This window comes from Sylvia atricapilla, chromosome 8 (genome assembly GCF_009819655.1).
Source record: "Sylvia atricapilla isolate bSylAtr1 chromosome 8, bSylAtr1.pri, whole genome shotgun sequence".
Lineage (NCBI taxonomy): Eukaryota > Metazoa > Chordata > Aves > Passeriformes > Sylviidae > Sylvia > Sylvia atricapilla.
The window spans coordinates 3,178,615-3,206,264 of record NC_089147.1 but is presented as its reverse complement, the minus strand read 5'-3'; the positions used below and the strand labels follow the sequence as shown (position 1 = coordinate 3,206,264).

General features: G+C 42.0%; 1 protein-coding gene across 1 annotated transcript; it reads right to left on the bottom strand.

The window, feature by feature from the left end:
• Positions 1 to 22,374: 22,374 nt before the first annotated feature.
• TEX36 (testis expressed 36) lies at positions 22,375 to 27,071 on the bottom strand. The gene is made up of 4 exons (XM_066324430.1): positions 27,021 to 27,071; positions 26,067 to 26,195; positions 23,952 to 24,032; positions 22,375 to 22,661 (listed from the first exon to the last, which is right to left on the bottom strand). Exons 1-4 carry the CDS (start codon positions 27,069 to 27,071, stop codon positions 22,380 to 22,382), a joined length of 543 nt encoding a protein of 180 aa, XP_066180527.1. The 3' UTR covers positions 22,375 to 22,379.
• Between the last annotated feature and the right edge of the window lie 579 nt (positions 27,072 to 27,650).

Sequence of the window (27,650 nt, the reverse complement as noted above, 5' to 3'; positions counted from 1 at the left end):
AATAAATCTCATCAGAGTGGTATGAGCCTGGGTTTATACAAGATAAATGTGAGAGCAAACTTCGGACAGTTCCTGTTTGATCACAAAGTAATAGAATTTTGAGGCACTTTTTGAGGTCATGTGGCTCAACCCAAGGCACAAACAGGATCATGATACCCAATGACTTCTGGGGCCAACCTATTTCCTCAGATAGACACAACACAACCTGTCTATAAGAGCTATTGCAATACCTTGCCCACCTCTTGGCCTATAAAACCCCTCTAGATTTACGAAGATTTAAAACAAACCTTCAAGTCTTGTATTTAATAACAGACAAAACTCCTAGCAATAAAAATAAAAATAAAAAATAGGACTGGTCTGTGTAAAAACTCTTCATTCATGGCTGTGCACTGGCAGAGATTTCCAAACTCCAAGAGCAAGGAAGAAATCCATCGCTGCTGATGACAAGCAACAAGAATTCTTTGCTCAACAATAAAGCTTTTCATTTTAATTCCCCGTGACTTCAAGATGCAGAGGATCAAGTGGTTTTGGTTTCACACTTCACTACCACAGTTTATTTGGGAACAGAAGAGGTGACAGATAACACTACACAGCATTCCAGGACATTTCTAATGACCAGACAAATCCCTGACTGAGACTCCACAGAAAATGTCTACCTGTTTTCTGCATTGAGCACAGAGTTTACTGCATGTGTTGGTGGGAAATTGTTGTGCAGTGGTAGTAATTAATGGTAGTAATTAAGTTTCCAGATTATAAAGTGATAATGAAGTGTTGATTGTGGCAAGTGAAGGAATGAATATGGCACTGTATCCAATGGGGAGTTTGGTGCCTGAAGCTCTAACAGGCACAAGACTTCATAAATAGATGATTTTCTACTCTTCATTTCCACCTGAAACAACTGGAAGAAAAACAACAAACTTGAAATAAATACTGATCACCAGCATTACATAAATTTAATACGAAATTACATCATTTCAATACAGTTCAAACCAGGATGAGTACATTGCAGACTGCTCATAAATCTTGCTTTCTGATTAAATTAATGACCAATACATGTCCAGCTGCAAAATTCCTCATTCAATTCATAATTGATAACATTGCAACCTCCCCTCAGTTTAAACCATATTTTTATCTTAGGCAGAAAGAAAGATCTTAACACAGCTTTGTTTCCTGTGCTGGCTCTTCTTTGGCTAGAAAGGGATTTGGGATTCCTTTTACTGTCCTTCAGTCCCCAGGATTATATTTGCAAGAATTATATAAAATTTCAGAGAGGAAAAATATTTGAAAATGGGCAATTTTAAGTAGTTTATGGAGAAAATGGAGAAAGGCAGGATAGGAAAACAATTGATTTTGGTGATTCTAGAAGAGCTGAAGCATTGCCTAGAGCCATAATCCATCAGTTCTTGCTCAGAGCTCGCCTGGGAACTTCCAGGGTGATGGGGTAACCTTAGTGGCACTTGAGTCCTTCCCACAGAACAAGGTACACCAAGCCCAAATGGAACAATTACAACAGCAAATGCCTCCTGAGGCAGGAACTGTGACCCCTGCACAAAGGGTCCTCTCCAGGGATCTCCCTCCAGCTGGAAGGAGCTGGAAGAGGCTCCTCAACGTGCTTTAGAGCAGAATCTCCGCGGGGCTGCTCCGGGGGCACGGGAGAAGGGACCTGAGGCTGAATGGGATCGGATGCACCAAGGCTCAGAAGTCACCTCCTGCCTCGGCTGCTACGTGACCCTGCTGCTGTCAACGTGCTGCTACCTCAGGATTGGGTTTCTCCGATCACCTGGATCAGTCAGGGATGCACAGATAGAGAAAGGAAGAAGGAAAAGATTGTGTGGAAAATGTTCAACTTCCGTTTAGACAATGCTTTTCTGGCTGATTCTCCCCTTTAGCAGCCCCATCTCTGCCACGGCAGGTATCCACTCCCAGCAGAGTGCCATGGGACCCACCTGGGCCGGCTGCTCTCCGCGGTTTCCTGGGATCCTGTTTCCCAAAGAGGCAGCCTGCCTTTGAGGAGAGCCCTCCTGCCACAGGCCAGGCACACAGGCAGGGGAGGGCGGGGGACTCCCCCACCTTTGACAGAGCTCGGGCCCATTCAACCCCAGATAAAAGGGAGTATTCACTCCCATGCCCCAGGTTGTAAGATGATCACCCACAGGTCCCAGAGCAGGATTTTCCCACAGAGCCAGGCACAGAGCTGGGGAATACCCTGGGAGTTTCCTGCAGTTTGGGATATTAGCAAACTGGATGGATCCACAGGCCATGCCAGTACAGACACCAAAAGCTGTAGATGAAAACTGAGGGCAACAACTTTATTCCAACAAAATAACTCCGTGCAAGAAGCCACAGAACAGCTGTCAGTTATTAATTACAATAAACCCACCACATCAGGAAATTGGCAAATACAGGTACTGGAGTTATAATTAGTCTCCAGCAACTGTTCTCAGAACCAGCTCAGAGCACAGGACTCCAGTGAACTTGTTCAAGAGTGGCAAAGAAGGCTTTGCAAACACCTACGTGTGAATGCGCAGCATGTCCCTGTTACCCACAATCCAGGGTAAAACAAACATGAAGACACTGAGCTGGAATTATTCAAAACTTCTGAGTCAGGTCTTCAAAAACAGAGGACCGAATTTGAGAGTCTTTTGCTTTTCTCCCTGTTACAGGCCTTTATGGTAGACCTTTCTGCACAGCCACAAAGACTTTATTTCCTCTTCTTTATTACATAAAATCTGAGAGTCTCATAAATAAAGCAGGAATCTAAAAATCTGGAATGTGAGCAATGCAGCAGTGCTGTGACTGTCTTTGGAGACATCAAGGCAGGCTGCAGTGCAGTGAAGAGGGCACGAGGCAAAATCAATGAACACATTCCCCATGAAAAGAAAAACCTCAAAAGAAATAATACAAAATTTAAGCCAAGAATCTAACACAAAAATACAGAAAACAGTTTTCAAGGAGCAAAAAGCAAGAGATATTAAGAGGAAAACCGCAAAGGAATGTGGCCTAGAGTAGGATTATAGGCTTTTGGCTCTGATTCTTACCATGAGTAAGGATTAGCCTTGATTACACAACGGCTCTGCTACTATTAGTGACTTGCTCACTTGCCAGTTGCAATAAAAGCAATGCAAAATATATTTAGTTAATTTTGACACCAGAAAAGCAGCCACGGGGCAGTTATTTAATCATGATTATGGGAGAAAAGTCCCATTTTTTGTTATCTTCCAGAAGTAGAGGCAGTGTCTGCTTTTACTCAAATCAATATCGTTATGCACATACTGTCACTCCTTCCAAAATCTCTATCCCACAGAAATAAAGCAAATCATCCTCCAACCTCAGTCTCTGAGGCAATGCTTCCAAAGCACATTTGGTCTTAAAAAAGGCACGGTCCAGTCTGAATCAAGTAATCTTTCAGCAGAATTAACCAAAACCATTTGCACTCTCTTCTCGCACAGATTGCCTGAAACCTGAGATTTCCAGAGGTCTACTCTCCTGGTGGGTGGGGAACTCATCTGCAGCATAAACATCCCCAACAGCAGCAGAGATTTCACCTACAGCAGTCATTCTGTCCAGGGGCTCACCACATTCTTAGTCAGATGATACCACCACTGAGGATCATAAAAAGACTGAGCTCTATATTGCACACTGTTTGACAAGCAGATAAATGCACAAGTTTCTCCCTCAGTAAATTACATTAAGGCCGGGTTTTAGGATTAATAGGATTTGATAACTTCCCAGGGATGCTGCAAGTCAATATATAATAGGTTTCAGACTTGCTTTAGAGCATGTCTCTTCTGTATGCCATAGCAAAGAGTCACTGGACCCAAGACAGATTCCACTCAGCCCTTTCCCTTTCAAACTGAGCACTCCATGTGTCAGTTGTTGACTCCTGCTCCTACTGCTGTTCACTGGACCAACAGGAAAAACTAATAAAGCTCCTGCCCCATCCATCTAGAACTCAATTCACCTGAAAGATGAGATTTGAATTTCATTATTCAAAGGAGGAGATGGAACATACATCTGTTTATGCAACACATTACATTTCCTTGTGTAAGTACAATAGTGGTCTGATCACAGCTATTCAAAAGGTATTTTATTGTTCAGCTCACTTCCCTCTTTCTGCTGTCCTTCCATCCCTCCCCAGTTACAATTTTGACTGTTTTGGGGGTCAGCTCTGGGTTCTGCCTGGAGCTCTTTGCTTGGTCTTGTCAAAGGTGATACTCAGCCCGAGGAGGATTCTCGGGCAGTTGGCAAACAAGGGTAAGGAACAGGAACATTTAAGACTTGGACATCTTCAAGTCTGTGTAGTCAGGAAGTTGAAAGTTTTAGGAACTCCATTTTTGGGTTAGGCAGAAAATTTTACTTAATATTTAATATGAATATGTTGCAGGGTGGCAGCCAGCTGAGGTGTACTTTAAGACTATGTAAACTCATGAGGAGGATCCTGATGTCTCCACCCTGAGTGCTTCTCCTGTTCTTCAGAGTCAGCTTTAGCCGTCCATGCAGGAATCTAAACTAAACTAAACTAAACTTTCCCTTCTTCAATGAGTGTGCTCTCAGCAGCACCACCTTGCTGATCTGAGTGACTGCAAAATTCTTCAAGCACTGCCAGTGCTGGGACAGCCCACGACCATGAGTCTGAGAACCAGGAGAAAGCCCAGACCCTCTTTTTGGCAGCATCTCAGACTTCAACTTCATTCAGTTGCAAAATACATCCTTAACTACTTTATGATATTGTCTTGATCCCATCAAAGGTAGGTAGGAAGACACACACACACAAGTCTCTCTTTGGAGTCTCTGCTCTGCCTGTCTCTGCGTGTTATTCCAGGCGGCCAGTCTCTGCTCCCAGGTCTCTGCTCAAGGTCGTTCCATACAAAATCTCTCCTTCCCAAAGGAACCAATGCAGAACTTTAAATCAGGAAGACAAAGGGTGAAAACGATGTGGCTTTTGCTTTTCACTGAATTGCCCTCATTGCAATGGGCATGGCAGGAGAGAGGGAAGCCCAGCTCCATTGCTGACAGGTCTGTGCAAAGAGAGGGTTGGTGGGACTTCAGCTGTATCCATTTAAAAGTACCATATCATGCTAACTTTATCTGCAGTAACTGCAAAAGTCTGATACAAGCCACACTTTAATCTGCTACTAATCTTTGAACTGATAAATACTTCTCTGTTTCAGATCCAAATTCTCTGAGGCCTCTTGAAGGAATAGGATCCTGCTGATTAAAGACGGTGTGTTAACACCTCCAGTGCCTGGCCTAGATTTTCAGAGAAAGGTTCAGATACAGAATCGAAAGTTCAACTCTTTTAAAAGCTTTTTTCTTCCTCATTACTTGTCTGGCCAAGATGGAAATTTGCTATTTGAATTTTCAGAGAAAAAGCATTTGGAAGAGGATTTGAACTACTGTTATTAATCTTAACTGTTTGTCTTAGCCTAGAATCCAGAACTGTAAGTAATTACTTTTAAAGGAAAGGATTGTAAGTACAACCCTTCAAGTTCTCTAATTTTTTTGTACACCATAAAATACTGGTTTTCAAACACCAGAACCAAGCCAAAGGGAACAAGCAGACTCCTATCTTTTTTCCTGATACACTGTTACAGATTTATTATTAGTTTATATTGTTTGGTTTTTGGGGTTTTTTTTTTTAGTCAGTAAAAAATTCTTTCTTTGAAGGTACCAAGACTGACGTCTCCCTGGTCTTAAATAATGGAGCTGGTACATGGCTGAATAACTTTTTGCATTGTTTTATTTATGAATTGACATATGTAGCTATAATTAGGGTGTTTAAAACACATTATGCTATGCTAAGTACAGGGGAGATATTTTTTCCTGGAGCCTTTTCAGCCGGAAAAGCCTCTTTGGGACATTTGTGCTGAAGGTCCACGCCCAAAGACTGCGTGTACAGGCACAAGCCGCCCTCCCTGCATGCCCCGAGGGCCGAGGTGTGCGTGGCTCCTCAAAGGTTTACAGCAGCACCATCTACCGGAGAGCGCCTCGCTCCGCGCACACCGGGTGTGATTCCCGGGATCCCGGCCGGGGACGACAAGCGCTGACGGCTCTTTCCAGCGGGGGACACCCACCACAGCCACACGCGATGGGGACAGAGGGACAAAGATCTCTGTCTGCACTGGGGCGGCCTCAGCTCCAGTCCTGCGGGGCAGTTTGGGATATATATATATATATATATTAAACTATTAGAGAGTGTCCCAGAGGAGGGCAATGAGGATGGAGAAAGGCCTTGAGAGGGTCTGTTCAGCTGGATCTGTGTGTCCTGGGGAGGGAAGGAGAAATTGTGGCTGCAGTGGATGATGTGGGAGCAGCCAGCCCAGCCCAGCTCTCGCAGGTTCGGTTCTTCTGAACCTCGCAGGTTTGGTTCTTCGGATTCTGGCGCTGTATTTCCTTTGTGGTAAACACAGGACCCACTTCTCTCCAGAGCAGTTCTTGGAAAGCACTACGAGATCACAGATCGGAAACAAAACTCTGGAGAGACCTCGGAAATTTGCGACAGGCTCGGGTTCTGCTCTGGCCCCCCTAAACACCCTTTTAAAAAATGCCAGAACAAACACTGAAATTCTGTGCCTGAAATGATGTCTGATTCTGAAGGAGCAAAGGAATATAAATTCCCAAACGCTGATCCTTATAGCTTCACTAAATAAAACAATTACTAAGAGCCTCTTACCCCAAAAGATCAGCTGAAGATTTTAGATGAAGTAAAGAATGCAGGAGATGTATTAAAAATTCTTATGCTATATACCTGTAAACGTGTGCCCACCTCCTAATTTAAGGGCTTCAGCTCTGTTGAAAATGAACTTGCAATCTTCTAGGACAAACTGTCCTTCACTGCATCTAAAGCTCTGCCATTAAATTCAAAGGCAGGAAGGCTGATCTTTAATGACATCCATCTATTTATATCTCACTTCTTAAATAACTGTAGAAATCTCTTTTCAGTGTGAACAGACTACAGAATATTTGTAAATGCATGCAGGCAATACAATGCACATTTTTGTTCTGTGCTTTCTAGAAGTGCCATCCTCTCAGGTGGAATTACCGGGATTAATTTAAGGACCATTAAAGGACAAAACCCTTCTTAAAAATGGAACCAGACCAATTTATCTCTTGGTTGCCAAGAAATGCATTTAGGAAAAAATCAGCTACTTTGCATTTTGAACATGAGATAATTTAGTAATGTCAACATCCAGCAAAACGGACTCGAGTGTTAAAGTGACTCTGCCAGGGTGTAATTAAGGCTCGTGTCTTAAAGGTTATAAAGTAGATATACCTGTACTCCACTGGGGTTGACTCCACTACACTGGCTAATTATTTTTTTAGGAATAATGGCAAACCATGTCAGACATCTTGCTGCTGATTTAATAACATTAAGCCTCTAGGAGACAACCTCTAGCTTTCAGTTAAATCTGAAATAGCCAACAGGGCATTTAAAGAAGGGACAGAAAAATTCCGGCTGTTCACCTTTCCTCACACAAATACCTCAAAACCACATCACAATCTACAAAACACCAAAGAATCAATTTGAAGAAGTTTAAATGCACATCCAGACAAGAAAACATAATGAAAATTGTGCAGATCTTTTACTAAATTTACCAGGTTTTATTTGAACTGTCTTGGAGGCTTTTTTGCTTGAGTTTATTATTCATTGTTTAAATTCTTTGGGGAAGTTTTTCCCAATTGCTGTAATCATCTGTGTTAGCTCTTCCATTCCCACTAAACCCTTTCTAATACAGCCTGATCAGACTCAGGGAAAGCAATTCAGGCGCTGTTCTGCACAGAACCAACATGAGGAAGTAAAATAGTTCCCTTTTATGCATTTCTGAAAACAGTCTTATATTTAACTCCTGAAAGTTACGCATCCGAAAGGTTTTCCATTATCTTCCCACAAGAACTTCTGGATTTTTTTTCCTGAGGGTTTGGAAAGAATTTAGAAACTATCTGTGTTGTATCCATGTGGGGAGTTATAATGATTCTCTCAAATATGCTTTGATGCAACTTTAACACCTTGTTTCATTTTTTTCATGATGTCCAAACACCAACATATACTGGTTTCCTTATTTCATCTACCCATCTTCAGCATTAACTGTAAAATTAATGTAAATTTCCTCTGTAAATTTTAACATCTTTTTGTTCATGCTGTATCCTCAGTGTTAAAAGACTGAATGAGATGCAATAATAATAATTCCTGGGATACACTTCTGGAATTGTTTGTCACATTAGAAGTTGACTGTTCTGATGTTTCGAGGCTTTTTCCAGGTTAAAAAGTAATTACAAAACTGAAGAAGAATTAGCTGTCTCCTGACAATTTACTTGTTCTGCCAGCTTACAATAGACATTTGAAAATCCAAATTTATTATCTGAAGTAATGAACCATAACAAAAAAATTCTACTAGAACAGAAAGGCATGATTTTCATATTAGCTATAATTTAAACCAAAAAAACCTCTCACAGCACAGTAAAGACTGGATCTGGTTGAAAGCAGGAATTTTCCCCACAATCTCCTTTTTTTTTTTTTTTTTTTTTTTTTTACTATGATAGAAAGATGAACTCTTCATCCAAACCCCAACCATTCGATTTTCAACAGAGAGGATCTTGATGATGATGTTGCTGGGAAGGCTGACAAGAGCTGAAATTTTCCATTGGATCCAGACAAGATTTTGTCAAAAAGGAGGTGTTATTTAATAGTTCAAAGAATTCCATCTAGTTAGCTTATCTGTTGTTTCTGAATTTGTTTTATTTCAGCTCTTTCATTTTTTGATACACCAAATCCCCAGCCCTGCCTTTGTTCCTTATTCCCTGCCACTCTTGATTTGGGTATAGTTAAAATAATTTCTTGTTTATCTTTCCATCTTCAGTTGTTTGCCGTTCAAATTCCCTTCTTAGTCTTGCTTGACTTTTTCCTGTAATGGTTTGTTCTTTCTCTTGGATCCATTTGGGCAGGATTTCCATTTTCTCTGTTTGGCTTGGATAACCCCTTAAACTGTACCAGCAGACCAAAAATCTGCGATGCTGATTGAGCAATTAAGATTCTTTAGGCATGTTAATGAAAGGACACTGACAAGTGACTGAGCTATATATAATCGTGGCCTTTTAGAACACCAGGAAAATAAATTCACTAATACCAGGTCTTTTAAACCCCATTAGAGAGCAAAGTCTGTGAGGCAGCCTGAGCATTTCATCAGGTCGGCCAGGTCTGTGCTGGGTTTTGATGAGCTCCTCATTGCCATACATGAACTTTCCAGATGAGATTCGCTTGCCTGATTATTTCCCTGGGGGATGGGAAGAGCACAGCCCTAATTAGCAATCTACTTTGATATGAAATAAATATTAATTGCCTTTTCTAATCTGAAGGTGTCTACAACCCTTGCCTTTTACTATTAACAAGAACCCTCTCTTTAAAAAAAATTCTGAGATGTTTGTTTTCCTTTTACATTGAAACAGGCCCTAAACTTGCTCAGGCAACATCTCATACTTACAGGTCTGATTTGTGCTATTCTTGCAAAAAAACCACTGGGAGTTTTGATTGAATTTTCTGATTTCTAGAAAAATCTGTAGCATTATGTTTCTGGAATATCAGCCACATGCAAGCATTCACTTAAATTCCTTGCACAAACAAGTACAGTACAGGTAATAAATACAATATCTATTTTTATAGTATTTTTAAATACTTATTAAAATGCTAAAGGAATATGGACTTGCCTCTGTAGAAGTACCTACCTGGAATTAATCTAACAAGCAGCTCCTGCTCAGCGTTTAAGGGATAAAGCACCATATATCAGGAAGTCAAAGAGGTGGCTCTCCACAAAAGTAATTAGAAGTTATCAATGCAGAGGAATGATTAATAATAAGGTTGGAAAACAAGGCATGGGAATCCTGAGTGTGAGGAATGGGGGTGGAAGAAGAAAAACAGAGAGGAAATGAGAATTCTCTTTTCCAGACCAGTGCTGGATTTTCCTCAAGCAAACCTTTTTCATTTTGCACCATGTTCTCCTTTGAAAAAAGAGCAATTTTCTTACACAACATCCACAGAAATCATCTCCCTGTAAGATACCTCAGGAATACAAAGTAATTTTTACAGCTTCTCCTCTTCAGAAAGAAAGCAATGGCAACCTGGCAGAAATAAGAGGCAGGCATGAAAGCCTAGCAAGGATTTTTTTCTTATTATCACACCATCGCATCTGAAATAATTCCAGGATTCCAGCCAAGATCTTTGACACAAGTATTTGTAATGTTGAGCTAAAATACCAACCCAAAATGCAGCCAAGAGCTGTTTGCTGAGACAGAAATCCTCCTGCAGCGTTTCTAGATTTATCTGTCTTCAGGAGATGGGGGGAAAAAAGAAATCTCAAAGTTTTTCTGAACTGATACAACTTCAGGATTAAGGGTGATCTGTAGACAAAACATTTTGCAAGGCTTTTTATCCCTGCCATGGGAGTCATTTCACTTGAATGTTCTATTTCTGGAGCAACGGGGGATTTTTAAGTTTGCTAAAATAACTGAACACATTCTTCAAAACAATACAGTGGGTCTTTCTTGTGAGAGCAAAGCTAATCAAACACACATCCTGTGCTATTGATGTCAGCCAGCTGCTCATGGCACTACTGGAGTCTCTGCTTTTAGGCCAACAGGAGTATTATGGACTGTTTCCTCCATCTGTTCTCAAAGCAAATGCCAAGATGGTCAAGGTGTCAGAACATCCCACTGAAAACCACATCAAAGGAGTGACCTGAGCTGCTGCGCCAGGACTGGAGTCTCTGCAGAGGCAAAATCTGTAGAAATAAATATGACAGAGAATCTAGAAAACATTTATAAGATAATTCAACAGGAACAGCCCTGGATGGGCTTTGAGGGCTCCAAAAGCCCTACCCCAAAAAACCAAAAGGTGTAGTTAGGGAAATATATAATATGTTCCCACATGGCTGAAGCCACCTCTTTGTAACCCAACAATAGATTTCCTTAACATAGAAAGACAGGAGAAAGCTGGAAGGAAAGGTATTTACAGGATGGGTAAGTGAGGTGACTCAGGCTCTGAGAGGCTGGAAAAAGGGAAAAGGAGAGGAATGGGAAAGGAGGGGATGACTGATACGGACACAGCACAAGAAGGTAAGGAGAGTGCTGGCAAAGAACAGGCTTTGGTGGAAGCAAAACCGCTCCCCACAAAACTGAGTGTGGGGTTTGGTTAAAATTTCTCTTGGGAGCTGCCTAGTTCTCCTAGAGACTGGAAGGAATGGTACTTCAGTAAGAACAAGTACCTGGCAGACAGAAGCCAGATGAGGATGCTCAGATATCCTGGGTCTCTGAGCTCCTCCCAGCTATGGGATCTGGGCTGGCCTGGACACACCACAGCAGGAGAGCAGAGGGCTCTGCAGGCAGAGCTCGGCTCAGCTCTGAGTGCTCAGCTTGCATCTGAGGTCACCTCAAGAAACAGGAGCTGAGCATGTCCTGGCTGAGGTTTGTCACCTTGGGGAGCCCAGGCAAAGCTCTCAGAACCCATCACAGCTTCCTTAAAATCCAGAGGTTTACTACAGCTGCCTGCTAGACATATCTGAGGCTAAGTCAGTCCTCCCAACCACCATTTCAGTGCCATGGGAAGAGGCACCTGAAGGACAGGGGACAGCTGAAGAGCAGAAGAAGAGCTGCCTTTGGCCAAAGCAGACACCACCACATCACCCCCACTCCACCAAAGATGGCAAAAGCAGCAAATCCATATGTGTAGGACTGTCCATCTCTCCCACCTCCCTTCCTTTCCCTCCCCTTGCTGTAGCAGGAGGATCCAGTCCCTGTCACCTCATCAGGGGTAGCAAAATTCAATTTTATCAGTGCTGAATTCTGGCCTGCCATGCCCAGTAAAGAGTTTAAACTCGTTACAAATTCTAGGCAAGCCTCGAAGTTATCAATGAGGATTTTTTCTACAGCAATAGTCAGAACAGCCTGTGGATTCCAAGCTTCCATTTCCATGTAAAGCACCACATCTCCCTGACTGACCGACCAGGTTATTATGATTTGTGTATTAAAGCCTTGTGTTTTCCACCTATCGAGTGCATAAACAACAGTTTAACCTTTATCCCAAGGCATGTACACTCCTTTACTCCCAGAAAAATGAATTCATGTTTAGCAGTCAAATCAGTATCAACCTGACCTTTAAACACATCAGTGTTTCTTGGAAAAATATTATGGCTGGGATGCCTACTGTGGTAAACAATATTAGCTGCTCCAACCCATGGCTGAGCCATGCTGTGAGGAGCCTTATCAAAATAAGGGGATGAAAACCAGCAGGGACTGCAGATCTTCTGACAAACTCCACAGGATATGAAGAACAATGTAAATGTAACAGTACTGGCAGATATATTTCTATATTACTGTTCCAGAGATAACAGCTAAGGTGAATCATTTCCCACCACCTACAGCACTGAATTATTTCAAATTCTGAAGGGACCATATTTATTTCATTGGTAGGTAGCAATTTACTTAGCTGAAGATCATTATATTTATGTGTCTGTGAAATCCTCACAATAATTATATATTTGAGCTGTCTCAGAAGTGCTATATATATTCTCATTAGTCATGTACTTCCAAGGATATTATCATTTTTTTTTTCCTTCAACAACCTTTGCAATCCGAGTGTGAAGTACTGCACTGCACATGAACCTCGATTCTTAGAGTTTTCTTAAACTCCAGTTTAATCAAACAGCAGGGTGGCCTATATTCAAATGCAAATGCTAAGTGTGCTATGAAATATCTTCATTCCCTTAAATGACTGCACTGTGGAGCTTATTTAAAACAGACCACACTGTGCAACAAAACAGAGGAGGACATGGGAAAAAAGTCCCTTGTTTGATATTACTTTTGCCAGACTTCTCCAAAAAAGGTCATGAAAATGTTTAGAGCAGGGTAAGGAGATCAAGGCAAGGGGGTTTCTTTCGTTCCACTCCTGTCTGTGCCAAGCAGTCAATTACACCCCGTGGGTGGAGAGAGGTCCATTTGTTTTCTTCAATGCACTTCACAAGTCTCATGTGAAAAATATTTTGAAAACACAAAATGTCGCAAGGCTCTAAATGCAAATGGCAGCCCACGGAGCCAGAGATTGATAACCCAAGGAGGACCAGAACACACGGACATTAAAACTTACAGACCTGGAGGAGAAGATCACGCTGTCCTTCACACCAGCTTGTTACCCTCTTCAGTGCTCCTGCAGGACCACCAGCTCAGCTTTTCCCTCCCCTTTTTAATGAAAAACTGAGATGAGGTGCCAGCCTGGCACTCCTGGAGATGGATGCTGGTGGTTAAAGTAAACACCCCACCCTGCTGCAGAAAGGTTGAGCCAAAGAAACCCAAGAGCTTTAAAAATATTAATCCCTCACATCACTACTCGCATTCTGTCCAGATTCTTATTTATTTGAACACCTTCCACAAGCAATAAGGGAATGGCCTCAGCTGTATTTTCCTTTACCATCCTTGCCAAAATCAGAGAGATTTCACAGTTTCTTTCTCCTGTTTTGGCTGATGGATTCTCTCTCTCCTTTTGAAAATAACTGAGCACAAAATGATTTAATGTCGAGCTTGTTTTGATACACCAGGTCATACCAATTACTCACTAGCCTTAGACATGCCAAAATGACAAGTTCCAGCTAAAATCAACAAGCAGCACAGGTAGAAGACTTGACATTACATCTCATGGATGTAGTGCAGTAACAAAGCAGCCACAGCCACTGTAACACTGTGACAGTCCAGCAGCAATGCACTGCAACTACCAAAATCTGCAAAGAAAAGGGCACAGGCTAAATTCTGTTTCAGGCTGTGTAAGCACAGGTTGAAACAAAGAGAAATAGTTCCCACTGTTTTTGCTGGTTTGGAAAATGGAGCAGTGAGGAAGATGCTGAGGAATATCAGTTCCTCCTGTCATCAACCTATTTCTGCAGTAACCTTTACTCCTCCCTTTGGCAAGTACCTTAGTGCAAGTATTTGCCATGAAAACTAAAGCCCCATCCTATTGTTAAAAGTTTCAGTTCAGATCACTGAAGAATCAATTAGGAAAAAAAAAAGGTAAAAGTACAGAGTTTCCTGGGAACCACCAGCACAGGCAATGAAAATCAAGCAGTGACTGACTCTGAGGAGCTCACTGCACCTCTCACCTGACATATTTATCTGTATCTATGCTACAAACCCATGACACTCTTGACTTTGTGGGCTGCTTCCAAGTAGTGCAGTTACAGGTCGGCTCTACCATTTCTCTTCAGGTGAGCACCTATTTCTACCTATAGAAATGCATTTCTTTATTTAGACACTCTGTGGTTATGGAAACAAGCACTGAGCAAATGTAAATAAGCATGACTTGGCAAACACACAGACATACTGTGAATTTCCCCCCCCCCCCCGCCCCAGCAAATTAATCAGCCTAAAAGACTCTCACAGTTTGAAATTGGGCCTCCTAATCTATGATGGCTGCCACATTTAGTTTATGATGATATAAAATAAACATCACACCTGTAAACTTTTCCCAGGGCTGATAAATCAGCAAGGAGGGGATGACTCTCACGAGAGGATCATGCCTGTGGTTAGCAGAGTCCCACAGATACACAAGAGATGCAATTATGCTGGAATAGCCAATTCTAGAGCTCTGACACGGCTTATTATTTGACTAGCAAACAAGGAACTTCTTCAACTTAATTGCAGCCTAGCTATTCTAATGCTGGTCTTTTTCATCCTTCTTTTCCTTTAACTATGGCCTTCATAGAATTTTGTTTTATTTTAATCCTTTGGTTGTTGATGCGCCCATTTCTTGGATCTGTTTTGTACCTGCTATGGATATGCACAGCTTCTGACTAAGTGTAGCTGCTGATAAGATTAAGGAGCTCACTCGTTAGAAATTTGTGATTCAGAGTAAAGGAATTTGCAGCATTAATTTCAGCCATGCACTGTTAGGGGTTCTTAACTGTGGTAGTGCAATGCTTCTGAAATGTATGAAGTCACTGACACTCGTGGTGCAGCGTTTACTTTTGGATGCATCAGATGATATTGTGCCTTGTACCATAGTGTAATGTCTGTGAGATAAGGAATTTATAACTACAGGAGGCAGCACTAAATGTGCCTCAGGAATTACCTGCACGATCTGCAGTGCGTGAGGGGAGCTGAGCTCTGTCGGGGGTGCGAATCCGTGGAGCTGCAGGTGCTGACCACCACCTCAGCCACACACCAAGGACACAAACTTGTCCTGCTCCAAACCATTTCCATGCCCCTGCTAGGCAACCCTTCCATCACCCTTAACACAAGGAACAAATGATTTTCCCTAATTAACAAACAGCCTTGGCACAGGGCCCAGGCCCCGACTGCCCGTGCTCCGGTACCGGCTGGAAGGAGCACGGCAGAGCAACTGCTTTGGCAGGTTTGGGACTTTAAAGGTCAAGTAATTACCAGCCTTTGGGAAGCATAAACTGCCTTTAAAGTCAGCAGAGCCAGCAAAAACTATTAGGAGATTCATCCAACATTTATCTTTTAACTTGTTATCTCTGATACACAAACTCATTCTTATACTGTTTGCATTGCAGTGCATAAAATATTAAAATTAAAAGGCTTAGGGACTTCTGAGGGGAAAAAAGAGAGTAAAACTATTTTAGATTCAGAAACATTTCATCAATATGTAGTGTATTTGCATACGGGAATCAGAGAGTCCTGATTATGCATGTTTATTGATTTTGGCTTTGTTTTGATTAATGATAAAACTATGATCCGTCTTGTAAGGTAGCAGGGCTTGAGGGAGCTCAGTGCAATACAAATGGTTTGTATTTCAAGAAATCCTATTTATGCAAATAAGAGCACATTCACATGCATTTTGCTCAAGCATGGTTGTAACAAAGCTCTCCAAACATCCTCTTTTATACTCTGGATAATTTGGGGAGGCATGTTTAATACAAAAATGCTGCATAACAATTACTTTTTTTCTTCATTATGAATGACTCCCATTATATCACCTTGGACAAAAGAACAAGCTTCAATTCCCACTGCGCCTAATTTATTATCACAGCCCAAGATATTGTTTTGTGTCAGAGTGAATGCAATATTGCTAGAAATGGATTGCAAAAATCCTGCTGGGGAAGTTCAAGGGGACTAGGGAGAAGTGAGGAAGAAAAAACAATCTGGAGCTGGCTGGAAAAGTTTTTGCATTTCTGGAAAAGCAATGTTGGCATGTTTGCCTCCAGTCCAGAAAGGGGGGAGACGTTTCCATCAGACAAAGCAGCTGTAGATGCTCATTATCAGAGTGCAAGAAAACGTGAGGACAGACTCCCAATGTGTCATGTCCTAAGGACATCAAGAGTTGTGACAGATTCTATTCCTGCCTTAGTTACCAGCATTTAGACCATCCACTGGGCAGTGGACTGAAATGATTCTGAATTTATCCAACCAGACATCTGCACATCAAGAGAAATAAAATTATCAGTTGGCCTGTGTTCTGACACATGAATTATCTCACAAATCTCAGCAGGATCTTTGCCTGCATGACAGCTGCCATATTGGCCTCTGATATCTTCTTTGGCAGCAAGGTCAGAATCTGGAGCCCGAACACAAGAGCAACCTGAGAATAAGTGAAGGACTGAGGTGAGGAAAATCTTCCTCCTTAAGTTTTAATTCCCAAACACTCCTTTTTTGACAACTTAATAGTCCAAAGCTGCGTTGCAGAAGAATATGGCGCAAAAGTGTCCACATCTGCACACAAGGCTGACCCATCTGCTTAGAGTCCCTGTGACAGCTCATTTTTAAAGGACACCGGGGTTTGTTTGCCTTCTGTGGGCTGTGGGGGCTGAGGACAACAGAACACCAATAGAACACCAATGGAACACCAACAGGATGCCAATGGAACACCAACAGGATGCCAATGGAACACCAAGGGAACACCAAGGGAACACCAATGGAACACCAACAGGACACCAAGAGAACACCACCCTTCCCATCATCCTCCACTGACTCTGAGCATTTGCTTCCACAGCAGTTCAGAGCTGCTCCATGCTGCAGGAAATCTGGTTGAACCCCTCCTCCAGGTGCTCCTGTGTATTTGGACAGAGACCCAGGCAAGCTCAGAGGGAACAGGAGGGGTCAGCTGCACAGCAAGAAAAGGCCAGGCTGCCTCAGCACCATTCCTGCAGCTGAAGGACTGGGTTTCTCCTGGAAATTTGGGCTCTTCATGTCTTCACTGGTTAATAACCTTTCTTCTACCTCAGGGATTTTTGTTACATGAAATAGATAAAACGCTCATCTTGTTCTTGCAGCTCCAGCTGCTGGGAGCTTTTCTCCAGTTTCAGAAGACATGGCATTGCCCAAGGAAAGCCTTTGCTCCACAGCATTCCCAGAAAGCAGCGTTGCCAGGCTGCAGGGCGGCCTCCCAGGGATCCAGCCCCCTCTGGAGGTGCTCAGGTCAGGAATAACCCCACTCAGGACACACTGGGGAGACTGACAGGGAGCAGGGAGCTCAGGGCTGTCACAGGGCCCCTCCAGGTGCTCTGCAAGAAGGGATCAGCGAAGCCATGAGGGCACACACACATTTCTGCCTCCAAACAAACAAGTTTCACTCGTTTTTCAACTCACTTGAAAAGGCAAATATGGTTTGCAATTTCAAATTTTGTACGGAATTATTTAACCCAGAGGCTAAAGTTGTTGTATATTTAAGACTGAATTTAGCTTGAAGCATAAAGAAAACTCTAGCATAAATTAGCACATATTGAAAACTTGATGCTAGAGAAATAAAAAAAGTTGGTTTAAATCCAAGTTGTAAACCAAAAAGATAATTTTGTGAATTTGCTGGATACTGTCACTGATTAAGTAAGTAACATTAATCAGATTATAGGCTCTCTGAGGCAAAATAAAATAAATGAGTATTGAAACACCTTTGAACTTTGTAAGCATCAAACCCCACAAGATATTTCTATTTATGCTGGAATCAAGTTGTTACATTTCACTGACACAGTCTGAGAGCTCACTGATATCAGTATAAATGTGATCATTCAACTCCGAACCGTAGTTCTTACACTAAAATAACCCATACCAAAATCAAGCCGTTCAACACATCTGCCCTCCTATGGAACCAAGCTGCATTGCATGGCACAAAATTGAAGATCAAACGTTAATTCTCATCTAAATTATAGCACGTTTAATTCAGAAGGAAAATTAATAACCCACATGCACTAAAGATCTTCATAGTATTGCTGAAAAGCTGGCAGTGTGGAGTTTAACACCAGGAACACCACGATAGGATTAGGCATTTTTGATGGAAAATATTGTGCTTCTGCATTGACAGTCTTCCCCTCCAGTCCTCTTTAAGTCTTTAAACCTGGTGCTTAACTCAGTCCATGAAATATTCTGAAATATTTTGATCATGTCGGGTTTTAATTTCAGCTCAGCTGAAGAAGCATTGTTAAAAAGAATCCCTATATCCCAGGGGAATCAGGAAATTAAACTTTATTTATTGGGTTTGGCTTTCCCATAAGCAGACAGAGCTATATAGCATCTGATTACTCTGTGAGGGGAGACACAGCTTGAAAAAGAGCCCTGCCAAAGTGCCACCAGGCCATTGATTAATTAAGCAGTAAGATGAGGAGGTTTGTCACTTAGGGTCATTAATGCATGCCTACAATGCCATCTGAGGCACAAAGGGTCTGGTTAATACCATAGAGCCCAAGCCCACAGCAGCTTACATCTGGGCACAGGACTTGACACTTGAGCTGCTCTGTTTGCACATGAACATTGCCATTTGTAGGTGCTGGAATGTACTGGGCAGTCTAAACACAACCTTCCTTTTGAGGGATGGCTGGGTGAGAGAGGGGCAGGAGACCTTCATTTTAAATCTATTTTCACGTGTTTGAGTTACAAAATATGTCTCTCATTCCATAGAATATTGAAAAGGATCACAAAAATAATACATACTCGTTGCTATTAGAACAGTGCTCTATGAGCACTATTTCTACATATCTCACAGCAAGGAATTAACAGAAAAGGCATTTCTAAGATTCTTCTGATTTTCTGAACTGGTTCAGGCAACGTGGAAACCCACCACCCTCCACCTGGTCTGCCAGAGCTGCTGCATTTTGTTTGCACCAGTTAAACACTGGCTTTGTGAGAACACTCAGGGTTTTCCCTGGTTCAGGGGCCAGGCACTCACCTGTGAGCAGGAATTCCTGAATCGCTGAGTCCCAGTCCTTGCAGTCAGAGGTCTCCTCCGAGCACTTCTTTCCTTCTGTTTGAATTAAACTTACCTTAAACTTACCTGTTTCAAACTATTTTTTTTTTCCTGTACACCACATTTCAAAAATGACAATTTGAAATACTTCACTTTCAGGTGAATATACTGAAGAATAACAAGCTTGACCAGACAAGAGGTAGAAACATGCTTTTCATAAAAACAACTGCCTGTCCAAACCATAAATTGGGTGTTTTACAGGTTCACTCATACCCACCATGGCTAAACATCCAATTTAAGGTCAGTTAAGATTGATTGTTGAATGGACTTTTTAATTAGATACTCCACAGAGAATGTTTTAACAGCTTGTTATTTTACTATTTTGTTGGAGAGGCAAGAATAAACTAAGAAATTTGAGATGAGGTAGCTCTGTAGAGTTTCTTCCCACTCCAGAGAGGTATGGGTCTCTGTCCTTGCCATCTACTGCTCATTAGATAATGTATTAGCAGCAGGAGAATGTGGAGGAAAATTATTAATAATGGCTGTAATAATAATAATAGTAATAAAGTTTGTGTACTGTGGCTTGAAGGTAGAGATGCCTGAGAAGTTTCTACTTAATTTCAGAAATTTCATTTCTTGCCAACCAGCATGGCCAATGTATCAACATGAACATTTCCATTAGACACAGGCCTGTGCTCTTGGTTCACCATCAGCACCACCACAGTTATACCAGTATTTTCCTCAGTTAGGGAAATGTTAAAGCAGTAAAAGAGTATCTAAAGAAGTTAATATCATCCACACATGAGGTGTCACTGTAAATAAATGAGTTTCAGCTTTGGGTTTAGACGGAGCTGGGACAGAAGTGTCACCGTGTAACAGTGAGCACAGGGAGGGAAATGGACTCACCCCCAGTGCCACATCCACACCAAGTTCCCTCACTCTGACCTTGAGAGCACAAGTTAAGGAACAACATTTCTGCGACATGGAGTGATTAGATTATGGACAGTGATCACATTAACAGCAGATGACTGGGAAGTCAAACTGCTGCATGCCCACTGAATTACCAGCTCCAGCAGCAGCAGAAATCCCCCTCCCAGTGATCCCCAGATCCCAGCTTTAAGGACTTCTTTAAGTCTTTAGACACCGGGTAAACAAAAGACAAAAGTTACCAGCCTTATTTCAATCTCTTCCATTCCCAAAGAAACAAACAAAACGAAACAAAAAATGCATGCCCCAAAATGTTTTAACTCAACAGGACCTTCCTCACAGAGACATTATCAACACAAGAGTAAACAAAGTGATGGTTTCTATCCAAAACACACAAATTTATCTGAGGAATTCATTATTCATTTCCAAATTCAGAGTATTCTGTCTCCTGTTATTTACCCAAGAAACACTGGCAGAGCATGAGATATGTGGGAATCACCTGTTTTCTTCAACCCAGCATAGGGTATTCCACTTTATAAGGGTTTCTTGATCTCTTCAGTTTCCCCTCTGCAATCTTTATTACAAGATAGTTGAAAATATGTATTAACCCACAGGTATTTTTCTTTTTTTAATCCATATTTTAACCAAAAATGGGGGGGGGAAGAAAAAGAGGGGGAAAAGAAATCTGGAGTGTTTCTATTGGTGTCTTAAGGCATAACAAACTACACCAATTTATTTCACCACATCCAGTTGTAACACTAAACCACAGATAAACATTACTAACGGAGCAAGAATGTGTTCCTTCCTTCTGATGGAGGTCCAAGATTGCCCTTTGGAGTTTGCCAAACAGCATGGGGCACTTATTCACCATGTCATTGGCACACACTGCAGTTCTGAGTAAGTTTGGGGATGAAGTTGTTGGCTAAAGCTCTGGAAATTCTGACTCTGGAGCTGTCAGGCAGATGTCTACTTTGAGAAAAAGCAATTCTTTTTAATAGCACTATGTTACTTGGCTTTTTATTTGGTTTTACATTGTTCATTGATGTTTTGGATTTTGATGTATTGTGCAGCACCCCAAGAACTCCAACAGGGGGAACTCCATTAAAAAAATGAGTTTATTATTTCAACATGTGCTAATAAATAGGCTACATGTTTGGGGAATCCAATTCCATCTACTTTGATGGCACACAAAAAGGCCATCAGCCAATGCTGATCCCAAAATACATATTTGTTCACTGAAAGGCAGAAATGTTGTTTCTTAACCGAGCTCATGTTCAAGGCATCTCTTATAATGCAGGGAATTTTAAGGGTCAAGGGTTTATTTTTCCATTTATCTTGTAAATAAAGGAAATTATCTCATAAACTTATGATTGATTGATTTTTTTTGTCAACGTTATTTTGCACAGCAACAAGCTTATTTGTAGGGTATTTTAAGACACACAATTTAGCTTATTATTTTATTGATATTAATGGAAGTGATCCAGAAGAGGAAAACACATCATCTGGAGGTCTGACTCTCCTGCCTGCCACATCCCACATCAGTGAATATTCTGGGAGCAGAGTGCTTGGAGGATTGGGTTTGAATTATCTTCCTTGGGGACATGTAACTGAAATCATGAGTTCTTTTAAGATCCAGTCTACCCCAAACTCAAACCTCCACACTGCCTTCCACTTCAGCTTGAGCTTTGTTCCCTCTTACAGCCACGAATCAAATTTCTGAGTGCATGAATGTTGTCCACAACACTCCTTCTTTTTTCATTTCTCTAACTGCTGTGCTATAACCAAACAGGACACTTATTCTGCGCAGCAATTTAATGCACAGCTTTTTTATCTACTTTCTCTAATGGCTGGTAACCTGCCTTCTCAGCCACAAAATGAAATGTGGAAATGTTTCTCTCTTACCTGAACACAAAGGCTTGGGCCCCCTGCTGTGGAAATCCCTCGGGGATCCAGTTCCATTATGCTCCTGTGTCAGTACAGGTGCTGTCAGCTGCCCGAGGTACAACCCTGCCACTGATTCAGAAGCTTTTGTATCAAGATGAGGGTCGACCGCTACCAGGTAACACAAGCACAATCCCTATCTCTGTTCTCCTAGCAGAGTTATGTCTAAAAATGTGCACAACCTTGTTTTCCCTTCTACTGCTCCTCCTCTTGAAAGGTTTTATAGCAATGTATGTTTTCAGAGTAATGTAAGGTTGCTGATCACAACGAACGAGTGCGCTTTACAGAAACGTTTATTCCTTCACCATCGCGTGGAGCTGTCGGTCAGAGGCGTTGCGCTGATTTAGGATGGCTTGTAGGGCTGCAGGGCTTTGCCGTCGCCAGGAGCAGGTTTGCCGCGGCAGCAGTCTCTCTGGGCGGTGCACCCTTTCTGGGTGTGGTGTTTGGGAAAGCGCCGGGCACAGCCGCCCTCGCGCCCTGCGGGGCTCTGATCTGCCACAAACGAGGTCTGGTAAATGGTTAACAAGTCGTCGCCGCCGCTCTCGCCTGGTGCACTGGCCCACTCGAGAAAGTTATGGGAGTCCTGTTTCCGCTTCTCTGGATCCAGCTTCCTCACGCCCATGCCCTAGGAAAAAAAAAGAAAAAAAAAAAAAAAAGATAGAAAATTTCATGCAAACATATGACTTCCAGTCACAGCTTCACAGATGAATCTTGTAACAGTCACTACCCCACTGGGAAGTGAACGAAGCTGTTACCACAGTGATTGCAAGAACTCACGGTTGATCTTTAGCAAGTTAAAAATAATATTGTCAGACTTGCCTGGATGAACATTTTTGGTTGCATTTATAATGGGAAATCTGCTGACCTTCCACCCCTCAGTGCTAATAAACCACTTTTACTTTGCATTTCTCTAGCACACCATCTAGTCAAGGCTATTTAGCTACACTCTGCTAAATTAATCTTCAGAGGCACCCAAAGAAATAGGTTAATAATTCTAGGTTGGACTGCAATAAAGAAACTGAGACAGACCATGAAATCTGAATCTTCAATGCTATCCCTTGTGTGTCCAAACTTGGAGAGACAGAACCTGATTTTCACACTCCACAGCTCGCAGGAAATTTAGCTGGAATTATGGTTGATCAGTATCTCTAAAACTGTAAGACACTGCCCAAAGTGCACAGAAATTGAGGTTACTCAGTGAATAATGAATTCCAAAAAGTCTAGGCTTGACAGAGCTCAAAGTCAGAAAAATTCCTTTATCACAATTCACTGCTTCCTCCTTTACTCATTATCCTGTGAACTGCACCATTTCTTTTGCTGCCTGCAATAATACCAACAATCTGAGGGGAATGGAAGAACATGAAACTGTTGCCTACACAGAAAAGCCCGGAACAATTTCAGTTCTAGTCACTAAGTTGTGGCTTCTGCAGCATAGATTCAAGCAGGTGTTTTGTGAAGGGCTGGGAAAAAATCCATTCTTGAGATATTATGTAGGTATCCCATGGATTTTGTTTAAATTTATGATAAAGATGAGTCTGAATAAAATATTTGGGACTGCAAATTAGAAGTGGCTGAGATCTCTACAAAAATTCATTGCAAGGCAAATCACCTCGAGTAGACTCATAGGACATTTAACTGGGTACAAAACCAAAACAGGAACGTTAGAAAATGCCTGTCAGGGACCCAAATCATGGCTTTCTTCTTCCCTTTGAATTGTGCCATTCGCAATGACTGTGTGTGCTGCTGCACATCTGTGACAGACCCAGAGATGTCCCAGCCTTATACCAATAAAAAGTGTCTTTTTCTTCGCTATTTACATTTTTCTCTTCTCACAAGGGACAAACACGGTCTGTTTAATCTCTGGCAGACCAACAGACCTGAAGTTGCTTGGTTTGTCTCAGTGCTGGGTACTCACCAGGTCAAAATACTCGACTGCGTTGCATATGTCATGTCTGTTGTCGTGAGAAGAGAACGGGAAATGGTTGTTTCCTGCTTTCTGAAACAGAAAAAATTATAGCAAAAAATTACTAATTTTCATAAACCATTATTCTTCATTCTTATTATATTATGAGTTTACAGCTGCCTTTGTTCTAGCATAGTCATATTCCTATGTGAAATATTCACCTGCACATGATTTTATAGGGGTAATGTGGACTTTATTTTTTTAATAAAATGATCAGGAGGATTTGCTGAATATACACATGATTGATATAAAAGTGTGAATTTTCAAATGAGAAATCATACATTCTGTCTGCAAAGAAGCAAAATGCTAGATATGTATCAGGATTGCCTTGTTTGATTTAGTAGTAGGCCTAAAGCTAATTAAAATAAACTACAAAAGGGACCTCAAAACTGAATTAGTCTGTGATTTATGAACTGAATGTCATGGACACTGCTTGTTGCAGGGGAAGTGGAAGAGGTATTAATTGTATAACTAATTTATAATCTCATTCTTTAACATGATGCTCATCCAGTCTCTGAATGAAACCTGAGTTTCAGAAGAAAAAAGAGACAACTGCAAAAAGAGCTATTTTAGAAACACTGAACACATCTGACTTCTTAAATGTTTATTATATCTCAGTGCAGTATCCCAGCTGTGATATTCCCCACCAAAGAAAGAGCAAGTTTCAATGTAACACAGTCTAAAGGAAGTGTTTCAGGAGCAGGGGAACGTGAATGAGTTCTAAAAGTCAATGTAACTGAAGGCCTGATCCAACAAGAAGATTGACCAGACACAAAATGTGCCTGCATGGGGTCAGCTGCACGGTCAGATCTCAGGATATTTGGGTTACTAGGCAGGTTCTCTTCCTTTTTTTAGGGGTATTCACAAGTTCACTTGTTTCATACTGATTCACCCACACTGTAATTCAGTGGATATGTAAATTCAACAAATGCAGTCTCATACATGTGTTTAAAAATAAGCATCTCCTGAGTCTGTAAATTTACTAATATATCCTACTGCACTTAAATGTTAATCTCAGTGTTTCAGGAATAGTGTTTATTACCAGTGCCTAAACAAACTGCCTCAGATTGTCCCATTTTAATCTTTAGAGCATTTTCGTGCTCTCACCACTGATCTCAGATTAATTTTCAATTTATGACAGACAAGAACTTCCCCAATTCTGTTTAAAAGTGGAGGGCTGGTAAATACAAGGCATGAAACACCAGGTGAAGTCACACTGCTGTTGCTAAAAGGTCCCTCTACCCTGGTTCTCCTTTTCAGGCAGTGGCTAAGGCCAGATGTTCCACAGAAAGGTAGATGTGATATTAACACAGTGTATACTCATTTACACTACATCTTCCTTTTCTGCAGTACAGAGTTTTCCTTTAAAATATTCCTTCCAAGCCTATTTCTGCCCTTCATTACAGCCAAACCTGTGAAGTGAACCCACTGTAATTGCTGTGTTTATAGAAAATGGAAATAGAAAATGTTCTGTGCACAAAGTGGGTGGGTAAAGTAAAGCTCAGTGTGATGATAAAAAAAGATCATGAAAAGGTGCTTACAACACTGCGACATTTTAAATACTTGGGATTTTAAAAAACACTATTTCCTTTCATTTCCTTAAATTTTTCCCAAATCTCATTTTTAAACAAGCCTTAAAAATGTTTGAAATGAGGTGCTTCTAACTTTTTAATGACCAAAAAGAACACTCCTTTGTGTGAATTACGTGAATTTCTGGCATTCATTGCCAAACAGCCGATCAAATTCCCATTAGACCTTCTCACAGGGCTTTACACACAGGCTGCGGGCTGAGATTGATCATAATGTATTCGGCGTCTCGACAATAAAAAGAGAAAATCAGCAGCAATGCAGCAGGACTTTGAGCAACTAAAATGATAAGTGAGTAACGGGGAAATATGTTTCTTCCTCAGCGCAGGCAGCAATCACTCCATCCCCTGAGGCACAAAGTCTGCCAGCCCGCTGTGACTGCTCCGCTCAAGACCCTGAGTGCTGTTCTTACTCACAACTCAGCGAGTGACAACTCGCAAAAGAGCTCCGAAATTCGGCTGTGCTGCCACGGGAACTCACCTCCACCCGAGCTTTGTATTCCAGCGGCTGTCTGAATTCCGTGCCCAGAGCGGCTGCCGTGTCCAGCACATGTCTTAGTGAAGCGCTTGTTGTTGATTCCAGCTCGCCCTGCTCCCCTTCATGAACAAACTAGAAAATAATGAACATTATGACCCTTTGAAATAAAAGCCAACTAAAAATAAATAAATAAAAAAAACCAACCTCACATATAAACCTGATCAGAAATGCGGGCTAAACAGTATTTTCCCGTTTATTTTTTATTACTTGGATTGCAGCAGCACCTAGTGGCGTCTAGAAAAATGAGGAGTCTCCCACAGCCACAGCACAATCCCTACCATAAAGACGTTCGAACACAGATAAAATAACCAGACAATCATTTTAGGAATCTTCAAGACAGGAATGTCCAGGAACTTTCTGAAAACTTTTTATACAGCAATAAACACCAAAGAAAATAATGTCATTCTCCCTCCCCATGCTACTCCTACTGTTGTACAAGCTTGAAAGCGCAACATTTTTGGGAACAGCTCAACCAAACATCAGGTCAAAAAGTTCAGGGAGTGAGGAACACACTCCTGTGCCAGGAGTGTCACAGTGCTCAGGGATGCCAAGATGTCCCAGCCCAGTGTTCCTGATGGGATCACAGTGTTCTCCTGGAGATGAGAACCGAGGGAAACCGTGGCTTGAGTTCTCCAGAAAAGAAGGAAAATCAATCAGGGCTAACTATCAATAAGACACCTCCAGCATTGCTGCAAAACTGGAAGAAAAAAAAAAAAATCCGGCTAGGGTTAGTTAGCAAGTCAGAACTTTTGCACACTTCGTCTAAATATGTAGGACACACTTTCCTCATAAACGTCAGGAATGGGAAGACTCGTTTCTGACTAAAGGACCAAGTCGCCCCTCAGCACGGTGCCTTTTTGAGAGTGTAAGGACAAAGAAGCCCTGCTCGGCCCTTACCCAGTCGGCGCCGTGCTGGATGCTGGGCTTCCTAACCCCGTTCTCCGCCATGGCTGGATGTCAGTGCCGGCCCGGGACGCTGTGCCACGGCCACCGCGGCTCCCTGGAGACCTGCTGGGACAGCGGGCGGCGTGTGGAACCCTCCCCGCTGTGACCTCAGAGCGGCTCCACCGCGACCCGCACAACCCACAGCGCCCCCGGGCAACGCGGCTCCTGCTGCTGCGCTGCGGGGGAACAGGGAAACCACCGCTCCTCGGGGATTCAGTGTTAATAAAACAAATCAGCTCTGCACCATCGCCTCAGTGACACTTCACCAGCCCGAACGGGAACGCGTGGGGAAAGGAGAGCTGGTTTTGAGGAAAGCCCAAAGGCTGTCAGGGAATTGTTAAGGTGTAACTTCCCGCTCTTTTGAAAACGGCCTTCCACATACACACATCTTAATTGAACACACGCCCAATATTTACAGAAAACCTGGTTGTGTCTTAAGGATGTTTTTGTCTTTGAATTTGTGCGCTGGCTTGGAAGCATCCCAACTATTTAACTGAGCCAGTGTAGCGCAAAGACTTTGCTTCCTTGGCCTTGACAGACTGTAAAAGAATAGGACAATTATGTCCTTTTTAGCTTCAAACT

Coding starts and splice junctions, on each gene's coding strand:
- TEX36 (XM_066324430.1), bottom strand. CDS start 27,071: ATGGCGGAGAACGGGGTTAGGAAGCCCAGCATCCAGCACGGCGCCGAC. Junction 26,196..27,020: donor TCCAGCACGGCGCCGACTGG/GTAAGGGCCGAG, acceptor ATTATTTTCTAG/TTTGTTCATGAAGGGGAGCA. Junction 22,662..23,951: donor CAGTCGAGTATTTTGACCTG/GTGAGTACCCAG, acceptor TTTTTTTCCTAG/GGCATGGGCGTGAGGAAGCT.